Source organism: Nansenia antarctica (genome assembly GCF_963989245.1).
Source record: "Nansenia antarctica genome assembly, chromosome: 2".
Lineage (NCBI taxonomy): Eukaryota > Metazoa > Chordata > Actinopteri > Argentiniformes > Microstomatidae > Nansenia > Nansenia antarctica.
This window is the reverse complement of record NC_137675.1, coordinates 47,372,902-47,399,275: the sequence shown is the minus strand read 5'-3', so window position 1 is coordinate 47,399,275 and position 26,374 is coordinate 47,372,902. Positions and strand designations below refer to the sequence as shown.

Below are 26,374 nucleotides of genomic sequence, written 5' to 3'. Positions count from 1 at the left end.
CACTAGTTAGTGTAGGGCCTATTTCTTTGTTTATATCATCCATAATAAATCATTATATATTCTCCTGGCCTCTGTCTCTGTTTCTCTGGGGTTCCACCACATTTGGCTTTTCCAGTTTCAAGGTGTGCATAACATCTATAAAGTTCTTCCCATATTTAAACATGTATCAAATATAAAGTAATATGTACAAGAAATGAATGAATGGTCTTTATTGTCATTAATACAGTACAGGTACCATACAACGAAATTTAGGAGTGGGGGCTCCAAGAAGGCACAACAGCGGCTCTACTTCGAGAGTCCTCAGGAACTACCACCTCAGACAGGAGCTGCTTGTGACCTTCTACCGCAGCACAGTGGAGAGCATCCTCACCTACTGCATTTGCGTGTGGTTCTTCAGCTGCACAGCCGCAGAGAGGAAAGCGCTACAGAGAGTCGTGAGATCGGCCCAGAAGATCATCGGCGCCCCCCTCCCCTCTCTGGAAGAGCTGTACAACACACGCTGCCTCAGGAAGGCCTCCAAGATCTCCAGGGACCCATCCCACCCTGGGAACGAACACTTTGTTCGGCTGCGTTCAGGCAGGCGGTTCAGGACCATGTTCGCACGGACAAACAGACTGAAGCTCAGCTTCTACCCTAGGGCCATTCAGGCCCTGAACACAGCAAAGACCTAGGTTCTAGGCTCTGGGCAATCTAGACAATTTGATGGCAGCTACTAGATTGTAAACATAAGTGCAATATTGTAATACAACTGTGAACATTCTAAACCTGCTAACTGCGACACTTTAATGAATGTGCAACAAATATTATGTGCAATATAAACCCATGTGTACATAAGGTTCAGATATAGGAAAAAGTTAGGATATTTATATCATAGCATAGTGTACAGCACAGTGTTTTATTGTATAGTATAGTAGATAGTGTACATAGCCTTATTTATGTCAATCAGCTCTTTTCTCTTGTTTTACCCTTGGCTCGCTTGTTTTTAGTCTTTTTTCCAAGCACCAGGGGAGCCCCCCCTCCTAAATGTCGTTGTATGGTACCTGTACTGTATTAATGACAATAAAGACCATTCATTCATTCAAAACAAGCTGTGTTGGTTATCTAGCGAGTGTGTCATTGATTCTCAACAACGCTGGAATGTATTTACACTTTCCAGAATATAAGTCTGAACATTTGATCGGCTGATGACTTGTTCCCGGTTCCACCAGCTGCTGTCACATGGAGTTGGCAAAGCTGAATGTATATATATATATATATATATATATATATATATATATATATATATATATACTATGCTATATGTCACTATGGACAACAGTATGTGGACACAATCCCCTGGAGGCATGGGTCTCTGGCACACCACTACAATGTTAACTTTCACCCAATCAGCAGGGTTACTTTAAAGCACCATAACTGGATCAAGCTTGCAAAAAAACTGCGTTGGTTGGCAAACCAATTAGAGATTAAAGATGGCATACAGTACACACCTGTGTTGTGTTATTGATTGATTGATTGATTGTACTTTATTGTCCCCGAGGGGAAATTTGTCTTGGGCATGGTACTTTCATGCTTCAAGTGCAACAGTGACGATACATACAACATACAGTAGACAAAGTAAACAACAGGACAGCAACAAACATTGAGTGACATTGGCAGCAGTTTCCACCTGGACATGGCATCATTTGGTATAAATATATATTGCACATAACCCTTCAAGTGGTGTTTTCGAATATTGCACATGGCCCTTCAAGTGGTGTCTAAGATAAAGTGCAGGTGCTGGTGATCATGTCCTAAATCATCGTTTCTGCTTGAGAGAATTGATTAGTTTAATGGAGAATGGGACAAATGATAGTTTTAAGAGCTTATAGTTACATCTTGGCATGCGAAGCCTTCTACCTAGGGGGAGAACTTCGTATTCTGTGGAGAGCGGATGTTGGGGGTCTGCGATTATCTTGTTAGCCTTGTCCAGGACAGCTTTTTCATATAGTTTATTTAGGATCACAGTCTCTTTCACCTACAATTTTCATAGCTGTTTTGTGAATGCTGACTAGTCTGTTTTTTTGTTGTACAGTTAAGTTGCCAAACCACACAATTATTCCATATCTGATTACACTTTCAACAATGGACTGATAGAAAATTCTCATGATCCCAATATATCCCAGTTATGGGATATCTTGTAAATACTAAGACATGTTTTTCAGACAGAACCCTCTCTGGGGAGCAGCCAACAGCGCCTTGGCCAGATGGCTTCCAACAGAGTATGAGGATGGAGAAAGGCAGCCCAGGGGCTGGAACCGCGGGCAGCTCTATAACGGGTTCCAACTTCCTCTGGTAATCTCTAAAGTTCACTTTTCAAAAAATGCCGGTCGAGAGAGCACGCTGGCGTTGCTTGTTCGCCGCTTCTCCGCCTGAAATCTAGATATACTGCAAGTATACAGAGTAGATTGTCCTACAAAGAAACTTAGATTTCTTAGTAATCTAAAAATTAATTAGACCCCTAATTTCGCTGTACAGCTCAGCACGTCACTGACGTGTAACAAACAAATAATAATACGCCCTTTCGGGACTCGCTCACTGACACAGTGTCTCTCTCCATCTGGCAGCTTGTCTCTGCCTCGTTCACTGCCAGGGGGAACAAACACACCAAGGTTAAATAGACCAGTTGGATAACGAGGCTGATTACTGACACCTGTCCGCAATCAGCCCTGTCATCCACCCTCCACCACAGTCTGGCTCCACCTGCAGGCCAGAACGTGCCATGCTCCCCACATGTGCATCAACTGATTTTGTTAAGACGAGACCATTCATTAATTATACAATGGGTCATGATTATGAAGACACATTCACAGCTTACAGTCAACAAGACCATTTTTCAAAAAGGCTGGTGATCTAGAGATCCATCATAAGAGTACTTGTCTGGTCCTATGATTTCCCTGGAAATGACAGCAAATGAAACTACAGTTTATGACATTTTACTTCAGTGTTATGTCCTCTGTGAAAATGGGGAGAGCAACATATCTCCAATTCTGAGTCGATGCTCCTTGTTCTCACTGTATTAATAGGTACTGATTTAATGTATTAACTGTATTAAGGTACGGGAAGTCAGCAAGAACATGATGCAGAGCACCAGGAAAGGAACTGTGGAAGACTGTGCCTATTAGTCATCTAAAAATTAATTAGACCCCTAATTTCTCTGTACAGCTCAGCACGTCACTGACGTGTAACAAACAAATACTAATACGCCCTTTCGGGACTCGCTCACTGACACACAGTGTCTCTCTCCATCTGGCAGCTTGTCTCTGCCTCGTTCACTGCCAGGGGGAACAAACACACCAAGGTTAAATAGACCAGTTGGATAACGAGGCTGATTACTGACACCTGTCCGCAATCAGCCCTGTCATCCAAATAATAATATATCCAATAATAGGTACTGTATTAATAGGTACTGATTTAATGTATTAACTGTATTAATAGGTACTGATTTAATGTATTAACTGTATTAAGGTACGGGAAGTCAGCAAGAACATGATGCAGAGCACCAGGAAAGGAACTGTGGAAGACTGTGCCTATTCTCAGATGCTGGTGGACTGGGGCCAGTACATAGACCATGACATATCCTTCACTCCTCAGAGCACAAGCAAAGCTGCTTTCTTGGGAGGACTGGACTGTTTGAGCACATGTGAAAACATAAACCCCTGCTTCCCTATTGAGGTAACTCCTCACCCCTCATCATATGATCCCCCTAACCAATCACAGTTGTCTTATGATCCCCCTAACCAATCACAGTTGTCTTATGATCCCCCTAACCAATCACAGTTGTCTTTCTCTTCCTGTTTTGGGGATTTCTTTCTTTAACATTCCATATTCTACCATATGTAACACGTTCATTTCAACATTGTTGAGAATCACAACACAAACTCACTAGTCAAGCCAAAATACTGCAGTGCAGTGGCTTCAGAGTAATCCCCACTGCTACCTAGTTAACTATAACACTACCACTACTTTACATAGTTAGCAGGCTCACAAAACAAGCTGTGTTATGACTAGTGATGTGTCATTGATTTTCAACAACGTGGAAATGAAAGAAAAGTCCGAACATTAAATCGAATGCCGACATGCGGACCAAAACACAAACGTGTAACATATTCATACAGTATAATATATACATATATTTTGTGAAATAATCCACATCTCTTGCTATTTAAGAAGTACAATGGGAAAAGACATCATCTTATGTCAACATTTTACATTAGGTCAATAACTGGAATCATTTCCAACGCCAAAGGTATTTTTCTAATTCTAAATATTTAATAATGTAGTGCTTCTATAATACATTCAACATGAATTAATTCATTCTCATTTGGACACGTTTTGAAGCTCAAGCTACAGTATCTAATTCGGTTGTTAAGTCGTGACGTGTTTCCGGGTCCAACGTTGGCTGAGGCGCTCTCTTCGAAATGCAGTAATAATAATAATTCATTATATTTGTATAGCGCTTTTCCGAGGCTCAAAGACGCTGACAATATGGGGAAAACGGGAAAGTGCTGTGTCCCTTGTTGTATGAATAGATCCGAGTCTAAAAAACGATTGAACTGAAATTCTACCGCTTTAGTACACTGGTACTCTGGTGCGGGGAATTTTTTATTTGGACCCGGAAATTGCTAAATTTCTGTTGACGTCAGACTTAACAACCGAATTGCATTTCATTATTCTGATGCAGGGAGTGTTTTAATTTGGTCTGTATGACACCTGGTCACTACTGGCTTAGAGGAGATTCATATCCCACAGATAATTGCGACACGTTCTAGTCCTCTTGGTCCTCATATCGGCAACCAAACAAATGTTCAGACTTTTCTTTTTAAACCAGGGCTCTCAAGTCTCACGCATTGGGCGTGAGACACACGCATTTCAACCCGTTCACACGCTCACACGCCCGTGTGTCTCACGCCCAATGCGTGAGACTTGAGAGCCCTGATAAACACACAAACTACGTTTCAACGTTGTTGAGAATCACAACACAAACTCACTACTCAAGCCAAACATACATACAACAATACATTACATTGTTAGCAGGCTCACAGAACAAGCTGTGTTAGTTGACTAGCGATGTGTCATTGATTTTCAACAATGCGGAAATGTGTTCACTATTTTTATAACAAAAGTCTGAACATTACATCGGATCCCGATGCCGTGTGCATTGTCTCATTCACATCACAACATGCTGATAGAACATCAACATGCTAAAAACACATAACTACACATAACTAGATGATCACACAGTCCTTGCTTTTGAACACGTCCTAAAATGTAAGTTTGTTTTACAAGCCATGTATCACTCAACCAGTATATCAAGTGGGCTCTTCAACACTTCAACGTTTGTAATATGCAAAAACAATGGAAAACACATTTTTTTTAAAAAGAAAAAAGGAAGAAGCTTTTTGTTCATTGTGTGGGCGGCTGTGTTTCAGGAGGTAGAGTCGCCGTCTAATGATCACAAGGTTGGCAGATCAGCGGTTCTAGCCCCGGCTCGCCACATGTCGAAGTGTCCTTGGGCAAGACACTGAACCCCAAATTTGCTCCCAGTGAGCGGGCCGGCGCCTTGCATGGTAGCCTGCCGCCATTGGTGTGTGAATGTGTGTGTGAATGGGGGAATGAGAGGCCGTTGTAAAGCGCTTTGGAGCAGCTTTGGAGCAGCAAAAAAGGCGCTATATAAGTGCAGTCCATTTACCATTTAATTTGCGCGAGAGTTGCCGACATGCGGCCCCTTTCAACAGACCGTGTCACATACAGTCTGTAATTATCTTCTCTCTGCTGCAGACTCTCCCTCAGGACGCGTTGTCCAGGAACAAAAGCTGTCTGACGTTTTTCCGCTCCTCGCCTGCCTGCTTCTCTGGCCACGTCCCGCCCGCTGTGGCCGACACCAGACACACGCTACAGCGGCAACAAATGAACTCAATCACCTCTTTCCTGGACGCCTCCACTGTGTACGGCCACACCCTGTTTTTACAGAGTGCCCTCCGGAACCTGTCAAGCCCCCGGGGTCAACTGGCCGTCAATCCTGGACTCACAGACCCACACGGCAGAGCGTACCTGCCTTCCGTCTCCACCAGCCCGTCTGCATGTTTTCAGAACCCAGCCGACCCCAGAGGGCCGAGGGTGGAGTGCTTCCTGGCTGGAGACAGCAGGGTGAACGAGATCCTGCCCCTGGCAGCACTGCACACGCTGTGGGTGAGGGAATACAACCGGATAGCAGAGGCTCTGGAGGACCTCAACGCCCACTGGAGCTCAGAGACCATCTATCAAGAGACCCGCAAGATCATTGGAGCGCTGCACCAGGCAAGTCTGTTGGAATTAAAATCAGAATAATCAGTTATTTTGGTTGACTGCTCCAAGAAAGAGGAGAGATGTTTTCTATCGCACAAATGGACGTTTATTGAAGATTGATTGATTGATTGATTGAAAACTTTATTAGAAGATTTGCAGCAGTAGGTACATGAAAGTACATATTACATACAAGGTCAACTAACAGGATAAAAACCCAAGAAAGCCACTGGCTTATTTCAATTGGGGTCCTTGATTCTCAATTCATCGTTACATGTAAGACAGACAAAAAAGCTAGTACTATCTACAAGATAATACAGACAAATAACTATTACTATCTACAAGATAAACACACATCCATCATGGGAAGAACAATACAACAAAACATAAGGTATGTACAGCGGGTAGGACAGGTGGGGACATACACCACAGGTGGGGGCGGGGGACAAAACACAAAGTATGTACAGTGATCACACGTGTAGTACAGAGTTGCACCTTAACCTGAGGTGGTCTCAGAAAAAGGTGTTCTTCTTCAGATTACATTACATTATATACTTTCACAAGACACATAGTTCTTCCCCTTTTGGCCACTATGATGTAAGAGCTGAATGGCCTATTAGAATGTTTTAAAACTATGAATGGAGTGTTGTCTTGTGTTAAGCCCAATGCACACAGCGTGCGATTTTATCCCACGACAACATTCGATTCTCAATTCTTTGAATGATTTCAATTGGTGTGAATGGAGAATCGAATGTTGTGGTGCGATAATATCGCATCGCACGCCGTGTGCATTGTCTCATTCAAAACAATGGAATCGAATTCGGCGGTGCGCCAAAATCGGGGCCGTGTGCATTGGCTTTTAGACGTGAGAGTTTTTTATCGGTTCTTACAACACCTGGATTCATGGTCATCAGACAGTTCCCAGACAGTAGCTTACAATGGGTCGTATGTGTTCTTAGGATACAATACTAATGATGTGCATATTAAAACAGGAAAACTGATAAGATATGTAACATCATGACTTAAGCAGCTGGTGCTGGAGAATGGACAATAGGACCTTTGAAAAATATATCCTAACAAGTCCCACTGTCTATTATGGAAACTAGGGCTGTCCAATGATACAAGAAAGTAATAATAATAATAATAACATGTATTTGTATAGCGCTTTTCCTGCAAACGTTGCAGCTCAAAGTGCTCATGCTAAGTAATTAAAATAAGTGTATTGTTTGATGTCAATCACAAATTAATTTTGGTTTAGTTCATATTTGGTTTTATATCATTTAGCCCTTATTAAAGATGTTTTCACTGTAACGCTACACTGGGCTGTACATTTCTTGTGAAGAAAGTGAAGAAAACACAAAATAGCCACGTGTTGTTTTAGCATCTTTTCAGCCAATAACAATTCAGCCAGTTGTGTACCTCTATAATACCTCTATAATACAGGTAAATGACATGAATAAATAAAAACTATACACTGGTAAAGTGATTGCATCACAATCAAAGAATATCAAAAATATGTGGAGACAAACATATCAAGCTGGTATAATAAAGCTCCTTTACCCTATTCCACCTAAACTGCTGGAAATGAACACTCCTCATATGTCAGAATTATAGATTGCAAGTTGTTTTGTTGTATGTTTTTCTTTTTGTGGAAGATACACTATCTAAAGGTCTATTCTTTTCTGTTGTTGTTGTTGTTGTTGTTGTTGTTGTTGTTTTTCTCTCCCAGATTATCACCATAAGGGATTATGTTCCAAAAATCATTGGAAGAGAGGCTTTTGATCTCAACGTCGGTCCCTATGGGGGCTATGATCCAATCACAGACCCGTCAGCCTCCAACGTGTTTGCTACCGCAGCGTTCCGCTTCGGCCATGCCACCATACCCACGCTGCTCAGGAGGCTCAACGAGAGCTTCCAGGAACACCATCTCTTCTCCTCTCTGAGCCTGCACAACACTTTCTTCAGTCCTTGGAGATTAGTCAAAGAAGGTCAGTGTTCTCTCATGATGTCTCCTCTTTGAGCGAGTGCACTGTGGCATATTAAATACAGATTACCCAGCTGGGTAACACTTTATAATAATGTCAATTGATATGAAAGAATGAATGAATGAATGAATGGTCTTTATTGTCATTGCTATAGTACAGGTACCAAACAACGACATTTAGGAGGGGTGGCTCCCCCGGTGCTAGGAAAGAAAAAATAAAACAAAAACAAAAAACACAAGAAGGGAAGGAGCTGGTTAAAGGCTATGTACACTATCCACTATACTATACTGTACAGATAGACGACTAGGGTTGTCATATTGCACATAGTGTTATTGCACATTCATTTGAAGTGTCGCAGTTTGCAGGCTAGAAATGTACATATTTGTGCCTCAGCACTACACCTGATTTTTTTCAGTCCAGCAGCTGCCATCAATCCGTCCAGACTGTCCAGGGCCCAGAACCTAGGTCTTTGCTGTGTTCAGGGCCTGGATGGCCCTGGGGTAGAAGCTGTTCTTCAGTCTGTTTTTCCTTGCGGCCATGGTCCTGTACCGCCTTTTCGAGGGCAGCCGGGTAAAGTGTTCGTACACAGGGTGGGTTGGGTCTCTGGAGATCTTGGAGGCCTTCCTGAGACAGCGTGTGTTGTACAGCTCTTCCAGAGAGGGGAGGGGGGCGCCGGTGATCTTCTGGGCTGTTCTCACGACTCTCTGTAGCGCATTTCTCTCCGCGGTTGTGCAGCTGGAGAACCAGTTGCAGATGCCGTAGGTGAGGATGCTCTCCACTGCGCCGCGGTAGAAGGTCACCAGTATCTCCTGCTTGCTGTGTTCCTTCCTGAGGACTCTCAGGATGTAGAGCCGCTGTTGTGCCTTCTTGATGGTGGCTGTTGTGTTGTCCTTCCAGGACAGGTCATCCTGTATGTGCACCCCCAGGAATCGGAGGGTTGAGACTCTCTCCACGCTCTCTCCGTCGATGAGCAGGGGCTGGATCTCAGACTTTTTCCTCCTGAAGTCCACGATGATTTCCTGGGTCTTTGACTTGTTCAGCAGCAGGTTGTTAACCTTGCACAGCTTGCTCAGTTGCTCTACCTCATCCCTGTACGCCGCCTCGTCCCCCCCCGAGATGCAGCCCACCACGGTGGTGTCGTCTGCAAACTTTACGATGGAGTTGCTGGGGTGGACGGGGGTGAAGTCGTAGGTGTAGAGGTTGTAGAGGATGGGGCTTAGCACGCAGCCCTGGGGGGACCCAGTGCTGAGTCTGAGGGCTGTGGAGGTGTGGGGGCCCACCCGCACCCTCTGGGGGCGGTCGGTCAGGAAGTCCTTGATCCATGCACATATAGAGTGTGATAGTCCCAGGTCTAGTAGTTTGGTCACTAGCCTGTCTGGAAGGATGGTGTTGAAGGCGGAGCTGAAGTCCACAAAGAGCAGTCTCGCGTAGCTGTTTCCCCTCTCCAGGTGGGATAGAGTGGCGTGGAGAGTCGTCACTACAAATCTACATTGTGTAGATTGTCTATGGCAGTGGTCTTCAACCGGGGGTCCGCGACCCCTAGGGGGTCCGCAGAGGTACTGCAGGGGGTCCGCCAAATTTTTTCAGAATAATTAACAATTTTCACCAAAATAATTTGTGACAATTAAAAAATATAACAAAAGTTATATTGAGTAAACTACAAGCATTAATAGGCAATAATAAGCTACTTTTGACAAAAAACTATTTACAATAAAAATGTACTATTTACCATTTGCATTATGGGTAATGACCCGAGGCACTGTTGAAGCTGAGTGTTGATTAAACTGGTTGAGCTAAACCTGCGCAAGTTGTCCGAGTCCAATAATGATATTATAACTTCACATTATTAGTTACTACTATTAATTAGTGAAGCAGGATGGATAAATTTGTAACAGTAACGAGACCTCGAGCTCGAGATCCAACGGCTAGGCCTACTCCTTCCACCTCGGCCCCAGCAGCGCCTGCCCCAGGGGCAGATAAACGCAAAAGAGAAAAGTCCCGAAAATATTCAGAAGTGTACCTAAAGTTTGGATTTACTTTCATAGAAACCGAAGGAGTGGAATTGCCGGTGTGTGTTGTTTGTGCGGCGACGCTCTCAAACGATAGCATGAAGCCATCAAAGCTGCAACGACACTTTGAGACGAATCATGGCCACTTACAAGATAAAGCACTGGACTACTTTCAGGCTCGTCTGCACTCTCTCCAAGGCCAACAGACAATGATAAGAAAATCTGCGAAAGTCGGTGAGCTTGCTTTGAAAGCCTCATATCAAGTTGCTCTTCGCGTTGCCCAGTGTAAAAAGCCATACACAATTGCAGAAGATTTGATATTGCCTGCGGCACTGATATGTGCAAGACCATGTTTGGGAATGATGGATATGGATATGCAGAAAAGTTGAAGACTATCCCATTGTCAGACACAACAATTGCTCGGCGAATTGGTGAAATGGCATCGGATGTGAGGGTGCAGTTAATTGAGAAATTACAAACGGCGGAGGCATTTGCACTCCAATTGGATGAATCAGTGGACATCTCCAAAGACGCACAGCTCTTGGCATTTGTGCGCTTTGTTGACCAAGACGAAATGTGTGAAGAGTTCTTGTTTTGTAAGAAGCTTCCTGAACGCACAACAAGTGCTGAAATTTTCAAAGTGATTGATGACTTTTTCGGTGAAAATGACGTAAGTTGGGCAAAGTGTGTCGCGGTGTGTACCGACGGTGCGCGCGCTATGACTGGGCAAAAGAGTGGACTGATGGCGCTTGTCAGAAAAGTCGCCCCCAAAGTGATGTGGACTCACTGCATGCTGCACAGAGAATCCCTCGCCGCTAAAGAAATGAGTGCTGAGTTTGCCGATGTTATGGACACTGTTGTAAAGGCTGTAAATGTTATTAAGAAGAGTGCCCTACAAACTCGCCTCTTCGCTTCTTTATGCGCCGCTACAGGAGAGGAACACACAGCGCTCCTTTACCATTCAGAAGTCAGATGGCTTTCCCGTGGATCCGTATTGGCACGAGTATTTGAATTACGCACAGCTATCCACGAATTTCTAATTGGCCAAAACCGCGCGGAGCTGGCTGCGCATTTCATCGACAATGCCTGGGTCTTTAAACTGGCATATCTGGCGGACGTTTTCGCAGAGTTGAACCGGCTGAACAGTTCTATGCAGGGCCGCAATACACACGCCATTCAGCTGTATGATAAGATGGAAGGCTTCCTGAAAAAAACGAAAAGATGGAGAGAGCGCGTCAGGGGAGATAACATCTCCATGTTTCCATCAGTGGAGGAGTTGACGGATTCCGCTGTGATCTCGCCTGACGTGAAACGCGCAATTGGTAATCACTTGGAGGCACTTGAATGGCAATTCGAAAAATATTTTTCTGAGACTGAGTCCTGGAGAAAGGACAAGACCTGGATACAGTTTCCTTTCAAAGAGAATGCACCCGACGGCTCAAATCTGACAGCCGCTGAGGAAGATCAGCTGATCGACCTGTCCACAGATAGTACACACAAGCATGTGTACGAGTCAAAGCCACTGATCCAGTTCTGGATCCATTGCCAAAAATTCTTCCCACAACTGACAGCAAAGGCCATGGTGAGCCTCTTGCCTTTTGCAACCACATATCTTTGCGAAAGTGGATTCTCCTCCCTCACCCACCTGAAGAGCAAATACCGTTCAAGACTGCAGCCTGAGGATGACATGATGCTCTGCCTGACAACCTCCATCTCCCCCAGAATAGACAAGCTGTGTACCACCCACCAGTGCCAGTCATCGCACTGAGGTAAGCATACCTGACTTCCTGAAGCTAAATGTTTAATTGTTGAATAATAATAATAATAATAGAAAATATAAGCCTCATCAACAATAATATTAATAATAATAACCAATAATAATTATGCATGAACGTTTTATCAATCATAAACACATATAGGTTAATAACCCAGTAATTAGCCTGTTACTTATTAATTTTCCCTTGTGACCTGACCCCCTGCCTGTCTGCCGACTACTCCTCCTGTCTGACCCCCTGCCTGTCTGCCGACTACTCCACCTGCCTGCCGACCATTCTTCCTGCTTGATTCCCCACCTGTCTGCCGACCCTTCCTCCTGCCTGACCTCCCGCCTGCCTGACGACCCACCTGCCTATTCCCATCAGCCTTGTTACTAGAAATAAACCTTTATTATTTAACTCTTACCTGTTCACCTGTGTCTGCGTTTGGGTCCTACCTCTGGTCGTGACAAAATAGGTTAATAAGGTGAATAAAGTTATTATAGGCCTTAAAATGTTTTTTTATTTTTTATTTATTACATGTGGGGGTCCCTGTTCTGGTTGTCTCTCGTCCAAGGGGTCCTTGGGCTGAAAAGGTTGAAGACCCCTGGTCTATGGCATTGTGTAGATCAGGGGTTGGCAAGTAAGTTTGGCCTTGGGCCCAATTTTTTCTGAGCCACTAGATGGCTGTTTAAAATTGTGACATGTTCTATGGCATTGTGTAGATTGTCTATGGCATTGTGTAGATTGTCTATGGCATTGTGTAGATTGTCTATGGCATTGTGTAGATTGTCTATGGCATTGTGTAGATTGTCCATGGCATTGTGTAGATTGCATCATTAAAGCGGACTCACGCTTAATCATTTCCCTCACTTCTCTGTGCTTTGAGTGAAAGCATGATTAATTCATGAGCTACTAGAATTAACTTGATTTTGCCAACCTGTCTGACAAGGCAAACCATTCTCTTCACAAACATCCTTAACTGCTCTTGTCACCACCTTGTGGCGGCTTTTGGCATCACTTCACAGCTTGAGTCACCCTCCATGACAAAGAATTCAGAAATGTGTTACATACTTCTGTGTCTTCACAAAGAACAACATTTCCTCAGGGACCCTGAACTTCCACCATGATGGATTTTCCACCAGTTTGAATTGTGTGCTTATTCGGTTGTTAAGTCTGACGTCAAACGTGACGTTTAGCAATTTCCGGGTCCAAACCAGAAATTCCCTGCACCAGAGTACCAGTGTACTAAAGCACCAGAGTACCAGTGTACTAAAGCACCAGAGTACCAGTGTACTAAAGCACCAGAGTACCAGTGTACTAAAGCACCAGAGTACCAGTGTACTAAAGCACCAGAGTACCAGTGTACTAAAGCACCAGAGTACCAGTGTACTAAAGCACCAGAGTACCAGTGTACTAAAGCACCAGAGTACCAGTGTAATAAAGCACCAGAGTACCAGTGTACTACAGCGGTAGAATGACAGTTCAATCGTTTTTTAGACTGGGATCTATTCATACAACAAGGGACACATCACTTTCCCATTTTTCCCATATTTGTCAGCGTCTTTGAGCCTCGGAAAAGCGTTATATAAATATAATGAATTATTATTACTACTGAGGCATTTCAAAGAGAGCGCCTCAGCCAACTTTGGACCCGGAAACACGTCACGACTTAACAACCGAATAGCTTGAAAGAATCATGTAGTCCTAACCACCTCCAAGAACCTCTGGAAAAGTAAAATGCGAAATCTTTAAATGATGTCGACATTTAAAACCTGTTTTACCTAACCTAACCCTGTTTAAAACATGTTTTGTTTTGTTGTTATGAAAGGGTCAGCATAATGAAGTCACATTCTCATGTTTTCCAGGATATAATGATTGGAGGACGTTCTGTGGACTCAACAGGATCGATACACAAGAGGATTTCAGAAAGGTTGTCAGGGACGCAAGTGTTGTTGTCAAACTACTGGACCTGTACCGTCACCCTGACAACATTGACCTGCGGCTGGGAGGCCTGGTGGAGGAACCGCTGGACGGCTCCAGGACTGGACCTCTCTTCTCATGCTTAATTGGAAAGCAGATGAGGATGCTTCGGGATGGGGACAGGTCTTTTTTTTAATGCATTTGCATGTTAAAACACAGTATATGTTAGCCCTAGTTATGGAGAATGGTAGCCTACTTGCTAATAATAATAATATAAAAGATATATGATGCTTACATTCACACCACAATACAGTAGGTCAGAGATTAGAGGATGATCGACGGTGTGACAATGTCGCGATACGTTACGTTATTAAAGCCAACTCGTGCTTATGTCAGACTGCGCTAAAACATTTCCCCATTTCTCTGCGCTGTGAGACAATGCTTGATGACGGTGTGAGAGTAGATAGGAGTTGGTCTCATTGCTTAAATTAAATAATCATTAACCATATTTAAAACACTTCCACTCTTCATCTCTGCAATTCAAGAGCTGCTACAGTAAACTAGATGTTTCTATCTATATGATAAGGGAAGCTAATAAGGCAAACCGTTCTCTTTTTAAACATACTTCACAGCTCTTGTCACCATTTTTTACATTTTTGGCATTTAGCAGACGCCTTATTCCAAAGCGACTTACAATCAATACATTTGACTAAGCAAGTGAATCATCAATCCACCAGTCGTAGCAGGAAGAGTAATCCAACTCAGGCCCGGGGCCATTGATAGAAGGAAAAACCTTTTAAACCTCTAAACCTAGTTTCTTTTTGGGTTTTTTATATAGACACTGGAGAAACAGAGAAACGGTACAAGGTAGCAATATAAGTTTTTAGGGACACGGTAGAGGGGAAAAGCGGGTGTCTTCAGGGACACAGTAGAGGGGAAAGCGGGTGTCTTCAGGGACACAGTAGAGGGGGAAAGCGGGTGTCTTCAGGGACACAGTAGAGGGGGAAAGCGGGTGTCTTCAGGGACACAGTAGAGGGGAAAAGCGGGTGTCTTCAGGGACACAGTAGAGGGGAAAGCGGGTGTCTTCAGGGACACAGTAGAGGGGGAAAGCGGGTGTCTTCAGGGACACAGTAGAGGGGGAAAGCGGGTGTCTTCAGGGACACAGTAGAGGGGGAAAGCGGGTGTCTTCAGGGACACAGTAGAGGGGAAAGCGGGTGTCTTCAGGGACACAGTAGAGGGGGAAAGCGGGTGTCTTCAGGGACACAGTAGAGGGGGAAAGCGGGTGTCTTCAGGGACACAGTAGAGGGGGAAAGCGGGTGTCTTCAGGGACACAGTAGAGGGGAAAGCGGGTGTCTTCAGGGACACAGTAGAGGGGAAAGCGGGTGTCTTCAGGGACACAGTAGAGGGGAAAAGCGGGTGTCTTCAGGGACACAGTAGAGGGGAAAAGCGGGTGTCTTCAGGGACACGGTAGAGGGGAAAGCGGGTGTCTTCAGGGACACAGTAGAGGGGAAAGCGGGTGTCTTCAGGAGACGCAGCTTGTGGTGCACTTCACACCTTGAGTTTAGATCAGAGGATGGGCGGCTGTGTCTCAGGAGGTAGAGCTGGCGTCTTATGATCGCAAGGTTGGCAGATCGGTGGTTCAAGCCCCAGCTGGCCACATGTCGAAGTGTCCTTGGGCAAGATACTTAACCCCAAAATTGCTCCCAATGAGCGGGCCGGCGCCTTGCATGGTAGCTTGTCGCCATTGGTGTGTGAATGTGTTTGTGAATGGGTGAATGAGAGGCCATTGTAAAGCGCTTTGGAATAAGGCGTTATATAAGTCAGTCCATTTACCATTTACCATTTGTGTTTGCTGTAGCAGCGGGTATACCCCACTGTAGCAGCGGCATTGAGGTATACCCCACTGCGATGTCCATGTGCTCGTATTAATCACAGGCACACTGTAGACTTCTTTTAATCAAAGTTAGGATGTTGTTGGATGTTGTTGGATTGCTGAAGTCCTCTTCTGTCTCCAAGATGGGGTTTTATATTCCAAAAATACCCCCCCAAAATGTTACTTTTGCTTTCATCATGACATCTCGTCATTACTGTACCTCATACCTGCCACCTACAATACAAGCACAACACAGGTGGATCGAAACACAAATAACGCAACTTGAATAATGGAGGCAAAATCTCTTTCCTTCATTTGGGGAAAATTAAACCCCATCACAGAGACCAAAACGCACCTAAACAATACAGCAACATTTTCTTTGACATAATCCAAAATCAAAAACTGCAAAACAGCTTTATACTATCTTATCCTGAAGTGATTTTGAAAATGTAAGGATACTGGGTGGTAGAACGCACATATCTAGGAAAGGTCATGAAAGGAGGGTCCTGAAATTTGATAGAGTGCAAAGATAGAATTTTGTTTTTACTCACAGGGGTAAACATTGTCATTCTTCAGATAATATTGGATATTGTAATTGATGACGTTTGTGTTGTTGCAGGTTCTGGTGGGAGAGTGAGGGTGTGTTCACGCTGCAGCAGAGGGCCGAGCTGCGAAGGCACTGCCTGTCTCGTGTTGTCTGTGACAACAGTGAAGTCAAAGAGGTTCCCCTTGACCCCTTCAGTCTGGAGAAATACCCAGACGGGTTTATTTTGTGTGACGACATCCCATCCATGAGCCTGGACGCCTGGGGAGAGGACCCAAGCACAGGTGTGATAAGTCTGATTTCTCATTTATAATGTTGTGAAGTTAATATAAGGTTCTATCTCCATTTTTGTCAAAATTTAGTTTTTTTACATAATCTGATCCATTAGGTGTTTATTAATGCCTGTGTGGTGTTATTTTTAAAATGTTGACATTTTTGAGTTAGTAATGAATAAAATACAAAGGTTCCATCTCACAAAACATAATGGAATGTAAAAACGCTCAATATCTCTGAACTACCCTAAACGGAGATAGAACCTGATAATTCTAAGCTCACGATGTGTATTAAATCAAAATGCTTGGTGCTAATCTTAGTGTCAGCACCCATCCCACCCATATGTGCTTGTTGTGCATCTAATTCCAAAACCATGGGCATTAATGTGGAGTTGGTCCCACCTTTGCTGCTATAACAGCTTCCACTCTTCTGGGAAGACTTTCTACTAGATTTTAGAATATGGATGGGGGGATTTGCTCCCATTCAGCCACAAGAGCATTAATGAGGTCGGGCACTGATGTTGGGCGAGAACCTGACCTTTCTCTCCAGGGTCTCGACTGTTGTCATAGGCACTGCATAAACCACTGGAAGATCCAGGCCTTGAACCTCCCCGGCAGGCCTTGTTTTGTCCACCTTGGTGAGCCAGGCATCAAGCTCTTAGCTGTTAGTTTTCTGGATGGAGAGAGCATCTTTGAGGCTGCAGTCAAAGATCTTGATTGGCTGCTCTGTAACGGACAGCTGTTGGCCGGAACCGGAGGTTTCCAGCTCATCCTTGCCCAGGTGATGAGCTTCTCTAGGCCTTTGAGTATCCACCTGCTGCCCGGGACAGATGTAGTAGTGACAGTCAGGTCGTCCATGAATGCTCTTATTGGGGGCTGTCGCACTCCAGTCTTGGTCAAAGGGCCCCTGCATTCCACCTCTGCTGACTTAATAATAATAATAATAATAATAATAATAATAATAACTTGGATTTGTATAGCACCTTTCATAAAACCCAAGGACGCTTTACAATTTTGAAGAAATGGTCAGACAGACAAAACAGAAAACAAACAAAGCAAAACAGAAACAGTGACTAGGGGCTAAAGGCCTTGGAGAACAGATGGGTTTTAAGGGCTGATTTGAGGGAGTCCAGGGTGGGGGCGTTGCGGATCACTATGGGGAGAGAGTTCCAGAGAGTAGGTGTAGCCACGCTGAAGGCTCTGTCCCCAAAGGTCCATAGGTTGGTGCGGGGGGTGGACAGCAGGCCCATGTCAGCAGACCGCAGGTTCCAGGAAGGGGTATGCTGGGGGAGGAGAAGGGGTATGCTGGGGGAGGAGAAGGGGTATGCTGGGGGAGGAAGTCAGTTAGGTACTGGGGGGCGCAGGCCGGCAGGTTCATGGCAAGGGCGAAGCGGATGACTGAGATGGTGCAGCCTGTTATGATGCCTTTCTCAGCCTGTTATGATGCCTTTCTCAAGCCTGTTATGATGCCTTTCTCAGCCTGTTATGATGCCTTTCTCAAGCCTGTTATGATGCCTTTCTCAAGCCGAAGCCAGTCTGATGGGCCGGACCCAGCAGTGACTCTTAGCCTGAATTTACCATAATAGTCCAGAATTAGGTCCTTGATCTTGCTGGGAACATGATGTCGTTGTAGGGCAAGCTCAACCAGTTTGTGCGGCATGGATCCATATGCATTTGCAAGGTCCAGCCATAATACAAGCGGGTCTCCTTCGCCTTCCCGTGCCTCCCTGATGAGCTGTGTGACGACGCCGCTGTGTTCTAGGCAGCCAGGCACTCCAGGGACCCCACCCTTCTGAGCAGAGGTGTCAATATAGCTGTTCTTCAGGAGGAACTCTGTTAGTCGTCGTGACAAGATGCTGAAAAATATCTTGGCTGATGTTCTTACGAGTTCTCTTCCTTGGGGATCCAGACACCCTCTGCACACCTCCACTGGTTGGCAACTCTTCCCTCATGTTGCCTCTCTCGACATGGCCAAACCTCTCAGAAGTTGTGATGTTGTGATGGACGTCAGGGCCTCAAGCCGGCGGTCCACCTCTCCCTTGGTCGTGGTTTCAAATATATATTGTATATATATACACTGAACACACTGATTGTTTGTATGTGAAATACCTCAATCTCTTTTGTTTAAATTCCAGACTTGATACGCTGCGGTTCACCAGGAAAGATTCAGAATGGCGATTTTGTATTTTGTTCCACATCTGGCAAATTGGTTGCATCATACTCCTGTTACCATGGTTTTAGTTTAAAGGGTGCTGCTGAAATTGTCTGCACGGAAAGTGGCTGGAGCGGTCTACCCCCTCAATGTAGAGGTATGTGACTCCTTGTGTTATCTAATGTATCTCTTAGGGGTGCACTTAACTTGTAAATTAGCCTACTTCCTACACAGAAAAACTGCTAAATAACTTTATACTATCTTATCCTGATGTGATTTTGAAAATGTAAGGACACTGGGTGGTAGAACGCACATATCTAGGAAAAGTCATGAAAGGAGGGTCCTGAAATTTGATCGAGTGCAAAGATAGAACATTTGTCTTTACTCACAAGTAACAGACAACAAGTGTACAACAACATCAGCAGGACACAGAAAGACAGGCCCTTGGGGATATCCAAAAGCCTGTCTATACAGGACAGTCTTTAGCTGTTTTTTTAAAAGCCTCGACCGAGCCAGCTGATCTAAGATCCAAGGGCAGAGCATTGCAGCATTCCAAAGCCTGGGAGCCACGGTTTGGAATGCTCTATCACCCTGGGTCTTCAGTCTGGCACGGGGGACAACCAACAAACCCTGGTCAGAGGACCTGAGAGACCTACTGGGGCTGTAAGGACTCAGTAGGTCACAGATGTAAGATGAATGGGAGAGGGAGTGTGTGAATGAGATAGGTAATGAATTATAATTTGTACCTTTTTCATGTTTCTTTTCCCCAGAAAACTAAGGCAGGAGATCCTCCGTTAACAAAATCCAGGATTGTAACCAGTTATGTCTCCCCGATCTCATCCTACTGGCCTGTTAGTATCCATTTGTTATCAGTCACACATAAAAGCATGTTTGAATGTGTTTGTTTACAAGTAAAACAATTAAATGTCCATAATGTGTCCATTAAATAAAATCAAGAAAACTGCTTTAAATGGTGTGGTATTGGCCTGCCTGAGCTTACAGCTTAATTCAACCAGGAGTGCCCATACCTGTTTCATACCTGTTTCATACCTGTTTCAGCTTCACTTATCCCAGTTCGGAAGGTATCTGCGTTCTGTCCAGTGCACACACTGCAAGAATGCCCTGTCAGATTTAAGGCCAAACTTTCTAGATCTAAGCAAGCTTGCACTTAAAACAAGCACATTTGGCTGCCAGTGCAGTAAGCAAATGTCACTTGATAAGATGTCTTAAAACAAGTCAGGCTGTCCGACTATCACTCATCTTGAAATAAGACCAACAAGACTAATTTCAAGCAATCTATCACTATGATTATAGCCCATAAAATCTTGAAATAAGACCAGAAAGTCTAAGTTCAAGCAATCTATCACCATGATTATAGCACATAAAATCTTGAAATAAGATCAGATTTAATGCAAAAAAAAGACTTTAATCACTCAAAACTTGGGTACTTTTTAACATCAAAATGCTTAAATGGGATTAATAAAATTCTTGTTTTTAGGGAGCTACATTAGACCACATGTTCTTAAAATAAGGAAACATGACAATTCTGAGGATTTCTTTTTTTATTATTATTAAACACTTCTGTTCTGGTATGAGGGTGAGTACATGAACTGCTGAAACCAATCATCTCAGATCTTTTTTTTTGCAGAAATAAACCAGAAAAAACTAAAAGAAATTAGTTGTTTACTCCCCTACTGCACACCACAACAGACTTAACACATTATGAACATTTGATACAACCAATCACTAGCGGACTTTAAGATCACCATCTGCAAGTTTAGACAACCCTCTTACTTCTTAGTGAAGTCTTGCCATTCAACCAGTGCTTTCTTGTACGAGTGAGTAAGGTCACACTCATGAATGCTGTCCTTCAGTACCTCGGTCTGGATGATGGACAACAATGTGGAAACACATTTGGGGTAGGTGAGGTGGAAGGTGTAATAACACCCCATCAGGATGAGAAGAGCCTCTTGGATCATGTCCTTAGGTAAGGTCATCAGCGGCATTGTGCCAACAGCCAGGAGGAGGTTAGTAGACTCTACCAGCAGGACTGGACTGGTGATGGGCCGTCTCTGGAGAAACACAGCGGGGTCTGCAGATGGCTGAGAGCAACAAAGAGACAAAAAGTAGAACAAAATTAAAACTCAAGCATTTTTTAATATATTTGTTTTACTTTATTTGTTCAGGTAATTTTCACTGAAAGGAAGCCTCTCTTTTGATCACATTCACAGTTACACACAATCACTGTACAACACACAAGCTGCCCAGTACAACCACAGTCTGATGTAATGGCCACTGAGCAGCTCCACTGGAGTTAATTTGAGTTTAACTGATGCTGATTTAAACTCACCTCAAGAACATGGAGCAGTGCCTCACTTGCTGATCCAAGCTTTTTGGGTGGGGCAGTTGGGTATGGAAACATCGAAGGAAGTGCCTTCCACAACGCAATGGCTTGTTCAGCTGAAAAACAATATGGATACATCACATGCATTGTCCTTGTTTTTGTTTGAATTTGACTGACATTAAGTGTTGTGTATTTGAAAAATAAGCACCAAAAAAAAGAAGCTTTTTTGCAGTGCCCAAAATCATGGAAAAACTATGCGAACGACAGTGTACTGTATGTGTAGTGTGTATATTCCTGAAAATACATGAATCTTAATGTCACCTTGGTAAATTGTAAGATCCTGTCCCATCAAAATAATGGAAAAAAAGAAGCTAATACAATCACATCTCATGCAGCCATTACATGGTCACACCCAACTTAGAAAACATCAGTGTTTTGCATTATGCTTACATTTATCCAGACCCATTGGTGGCTTCAATGACTTGTTCCATACTCCAAAGAACAGCGCATTCTGGCCAAAGGTTTCCCATCTGGCTTTGATCTGGTCTGGGAAGTTCTTGTTGTTTGCCTCTATAAGTCGGCCCATTTCTTCCATTACCTGAGTGTAAAAATCAATAGGATAAACAGCAAACCATTTCAGACTCCCACTTCATTTTAGCGAGCGATGGCATCTAGGGGTGGGGGAGAAATCGTGTGTAATTATATATATTGTGTATGTGTTTTATATCTGGACCATGAGATGGAATGGTCTCATGGTCCAGATATGAGACTAACTCATTTAAAACACTTAAACAAGTTCTGTCCACTTTTTTAATATGAAAGTTATGAATATAACTTTCATATTAAAGTTTGAATTGAATTGAATAATACAAAACAATTGTAATTACAACAAATTATCGAGGGAATTATGTAAGTCACTCACATGCTTGGGGTCTTTGAAGCAGGGATATGCTTCTAGGACCGTCTGGGTCCTCTCCTGTTCTTTGGGTGAACATGCATGTATAAAGTCTCTCCTCGCAAGATCCAAGAGATGAGCCACATCATGTTTGTTCGGTCTAGGTTTCTTCCACAACTCCTGAAGGGCTTGGTGGTGTCTGGCTTGCATTTCCCTGGAGTCATGGCCTGGCACTGAATCAACAACAAAAGTATTTAAACTTTTACTACCAACTTCCTTCTGAGAATTCACACCAAAGCAGCGAATAGATATGTGCATAGAGGTCACAGAGACTAGAGACAGGTGTTAGTCTCGAGCCCTGATAGAATTTATGGAGTTTTTACAAGGAAGTATGAAAGGGGTGAAAATGTTCAAAAATGAGCTGAATCAGATGAAATGTCTGATTTTATTCAGACATTAATTTAACCCTAGCGCCAAAAATGAATAAATATCAAAAATCTGTACCAAATCACACAGTGCCAGACGTGTCCCCCTGCTTAAGCCAGTACATGTCCAGGCCCGTCTGAAGTTTGCTAGAGAGCATTTGGATGATCCAGAAGAGGATTGGGAGAATGTCATATGGTCAGATGAAACGAAAATAGAAGTTTTTGGTAAAAACTCAACTCGTCGTGTTTGGAGGAGAAAGAATGCTGAGTTGCATCCAAAGAACACCATACCTACTGTGAAGCATGGGGGTGGAAACATCATGCTTTGGGGCTGTTTTTCTGCAAAAGGGACCAGGACAACTGATCCATGTAAAGGAAAGAATGAATGGGGCCATGTATCGTGAGATTTTGAGTGAAAACCTCCTTCCATCAGCAAGGGCATTGAAGATGAAATGTGGCTGGGTCTTTCAGCATGACAATGATCCCAAACACACCGCCCAGGCAACAAAGGAGTGGCTTCGTAAGAAGCATTTCAAGGTCCTGGAGTGGCCTAGCCAGTCTCCAGATCTCAACCCCATAGAAAATCTTTGGAGGGAGTTGAAAGTCTGTGTTGCCCAGCGACAGCCCCAAAACATCACTGCTCTAAAGGAGATCTGCATGGAGGAATGGGCCAAAATACCAGCAACAGTATGTGAAAACCTTGTGAAGACTTACAGAAAACGTTTGACCTCTGTCATTGCCAACAAAGGGTATATAACAAAGTATATAAAGTAGTGAGATTAACTTTTGTTATTGACCAAATACTTATTTTCTACCATAATTAGCAAATAAGTTCTTTAAAAACCAGACAATGTGATTTTCTGGATTTTTTTTCTCATTTTGTCTCTCATAGTTGAGGTATACCTATGATGAAAATTACAGGCCTCTCTCTTCTTTTTAAGTGGGAGAACATGCACAATTGGTGGCTGACTAAATACGTTTTTGCCCCACTGTAAGAACATAACAGATTAGCAGAGACATCTTCTTAATTTACCTGTGCTGTCATCACTATCCAGGTCAGAGGTCGTGTCCTCTGGGGGGTCAGTGGTCGTGTCCTCTGGGGGGTCAGTGGTCGTGTCCTCTGGGGGGTCAGTGTTCTTTTCTTGACGTTTCTTTGAACGAGGAGTTTGGCTCGGCTAGGGAGTTGATGGTGGGCTCATCAAATTCTGGCTTGACTTGACATTCTGCAGTCTTTTGATCATTTGACGGAGGATTGCATCCTGTGGTGAAAAATGGACATGCGACTCATTAGGAGATATGAAAGAGAGATGAGACGACACTTAAAAGGTACGGTAGATACATTGAGAAAAATAAAGCAAATATGTTTTAATGCAATACTGCATAATACAGTTTTGAGCAAGTAAAACATATCTTTGGTCGGTAAATTATTTCGCAATTAACTGTGCAAAATGGACAGATATCAATTACATACAATATTGGTGTGCTTATGAAAAGTAAATGTCAAGAGATGACAATAACTTCTACCTACCCATGGTTGTCTAGTGCTATCCTTATCTTGCAGCATTGGATAGTACTCAATCAACCTTTTGGCCATGGCAGACACCTCATCACGAGAGGGATACTTCATGTCTCCCCTGTCCTGCATTTCATTAGCCCTCAGGATCTAAATCATGTTGTCATGGTGTTTCTGACCAAGCGGCACCTGAGCTCTTTGGACATGGTGCACTCGTGTGCTCTGCCGCAACACTCCAGCTCAGAATGGTACTTGCGGACTTGGTTCAGCTCTGAATCTGTGTAAATAACAGTCTGGGCTGCTTATCTTCATGATCTTTTTAGGAGACACACGTTTTGGTGTTGACGTCTGGGGTAGGCTCGTGTGGTCCCCTGTGGCCACTTCAGAAGTTAAGATCTCCTGCACAAAAATAATATGTAATATTAATAACAAAAACTACCTCATAATATTTGTTTATATATTCAATATCCATTTTTTGTGTGTGCTAAATGTAGGCGCTTGTTAGACTGGCTCTAGGACCCGAGGGACATCAGTAGTAGTGGGGCTGGTCAGAACAACTTACCTCTGGATGCACTGCTTCCCAAATTGACTTCCTTCTGAGGAAGTTCTCTAGCCCCGGTAGAAGGTCCCTCAGAGCGCTTTTTCACAAGCGTTGAGTGACAAACTTAAGGACGAACTAGCTACGCGGGATGAACCGGAGAATCTGAAACAATTTATCATCCTAGCTATTCGTATTGACAACCGGCTTAGGGAGCGCCGCAGGGAACGGCCTGACCACCCAGCCGTGGTTACTTCCTCCTCATACTCAGCTCCGGCCCGGTCATCACCCCTGTCCTATGCCGGGGTCTCCCGAGAATGCACGGAGATTGCCGAGCCTGAGCCCATGCAACTCGGTAGAGCTCGCTTAACGTCAGAGGAACGAACTCGCCGAGTCAACTCCAACTCGTGTTTATACTGCGGACGCATAGGACACTTCCTATCCTCATGTCCCCTCCGTCCTCTTAACAGAGTTGGCCCGTCCGTAGGTAACGGGTTACGTTCAAGTCAGACCTATCTTACTTCCCCTCTCTCTCGTCCCCTACTTCAAGCCCATCTTTCGTGGCGTGGCCAATCCCAGCCCTTCTCTGCCCTAATAGACTCCGGGGCGGATGTAAGTTTCATGGATATGGATGTAGCCCGGCAGCTGGGTATTGAATTGGAACCCTTAGAGCTAAGGGTCTGAATGGCACCCCCTTAGCCCAGATTCAGTTTAAGACTCCTCCTGTCACCCTTTCCCTGTCAGGCAACCAACAGGAGGAATTCAGCTTTCACATCATCGCCTGTCCCCTCACACCCTTGGTGCTCGGTTTCCCCTGGCTCAAGATACACAATCCCCACATTGATTGGTCCACGGGCCAAGTTAGTTTGTGGAGTCCTCACTGTCATACCCATTGTCTTCATGCTGCTCGGAGCTCTGCCCCCACCAAGACACCCCCTATGCCTGAGTCCCCTGACCTGACCTGTCCCAGTGCACTACCTCGCCCCGGTGTCTAGCAAACACCATCCTCAGTTTCTACCCCCCCTCCGCCCTTATGTTTGCGCTGTCAACCTCCTTCCAGACGCACTGTCCCGTCAGTCTGCGGTGGACGAGGCCTGCTCTCCTTCAGCCCCTACCGGTTCCCCGTCGCCTCTGGTCCCATGTCTCCAAGACAAGACCGGTTACCACCAGCCCACTGACCCCCCCACCTCCCGTCCCACCTCCACCCAGGATCATCGACAACCACCCAGCCTACACTGTCCGGCGTATCCTGGTCGTGCGCCGTCAGGGCTGCCAGTACCTGGTGGATTGGGAGGGTTACGGCCCGGAGGAGCGTACCTGGATTCCTCGCGGTCAGTTCCTAGATCCTACGCTCATCACCTCCTTCCACAAGGAGCACCCAGACCGCCCTAGAGTTGCGCCAGGTGGCGCTCGTAGAGGGGGGGGTACTGTCACGCCCTCTACCTCTAGGTAGTGGGCAGTGCCTCTCTCTCTTTCCCTCTCTCCCTTTAATTGGCAGGAGTGGTTTCAGGTGTGCGTTTGTCCGGCTGTTCACAATTACCACTTCGTTAGCCCTGCATAAAGACCCGTTCCAGCCTTCACTTCACTGCCAGATCGTAGCTTCAGTTCCACTGTTAGTCACGCTTCCAGCCTTACTAGAATTCTGTTCAGTCAGTCTACTACTCCCCCTGCCTAGACCCCTGCCGGTCTGCCGACTACTCCCCCTGCCTAGACCCCTGCCTGCCTTCCGACTACTCCCCCTGCCTAGACCCCTGCCTGCCTGCCGACTACTTCTCCTGCCTGACCCCCCCCCGCTTGCCTTACGACCATTCTCTGCCTCAGTCCGT

The 26,374-nt window shown here is 44.6% G+C and overlaps 1 protein-coding gene across 1 annotated transcript; it reads left to right on the top strand.

The window, feature by feature from the left end:
- Positions 1-2,190: 2,190 nt before the first annotated feature.
- LOC308150205 (thyroid peroxidase-like) lies at positions 2,191-26,001 on the top strand (the record flags this gene model as incomplete). The annotated part of the gene is made up of 8 exons (XM_080523060.1): positions 2,191-2,331; positions 3,505-3,711; positions 5,818-6,336; positions 8,051-8,309; positions 13,938-14,175; positions 16,485-16,693; positions 25,293-25,408; positions 25,519-26,001. The coding sequence occupies 8 exons, from the start codon at positions 2,191-2,193 to the stop codon at positions 25,999-26,001; spliced, it is 2,172 nt and encodes a 723-aa protein (XP_080379186.1).
- Positions 26,002-26,374: the final 373 nt, after the last annotated feature.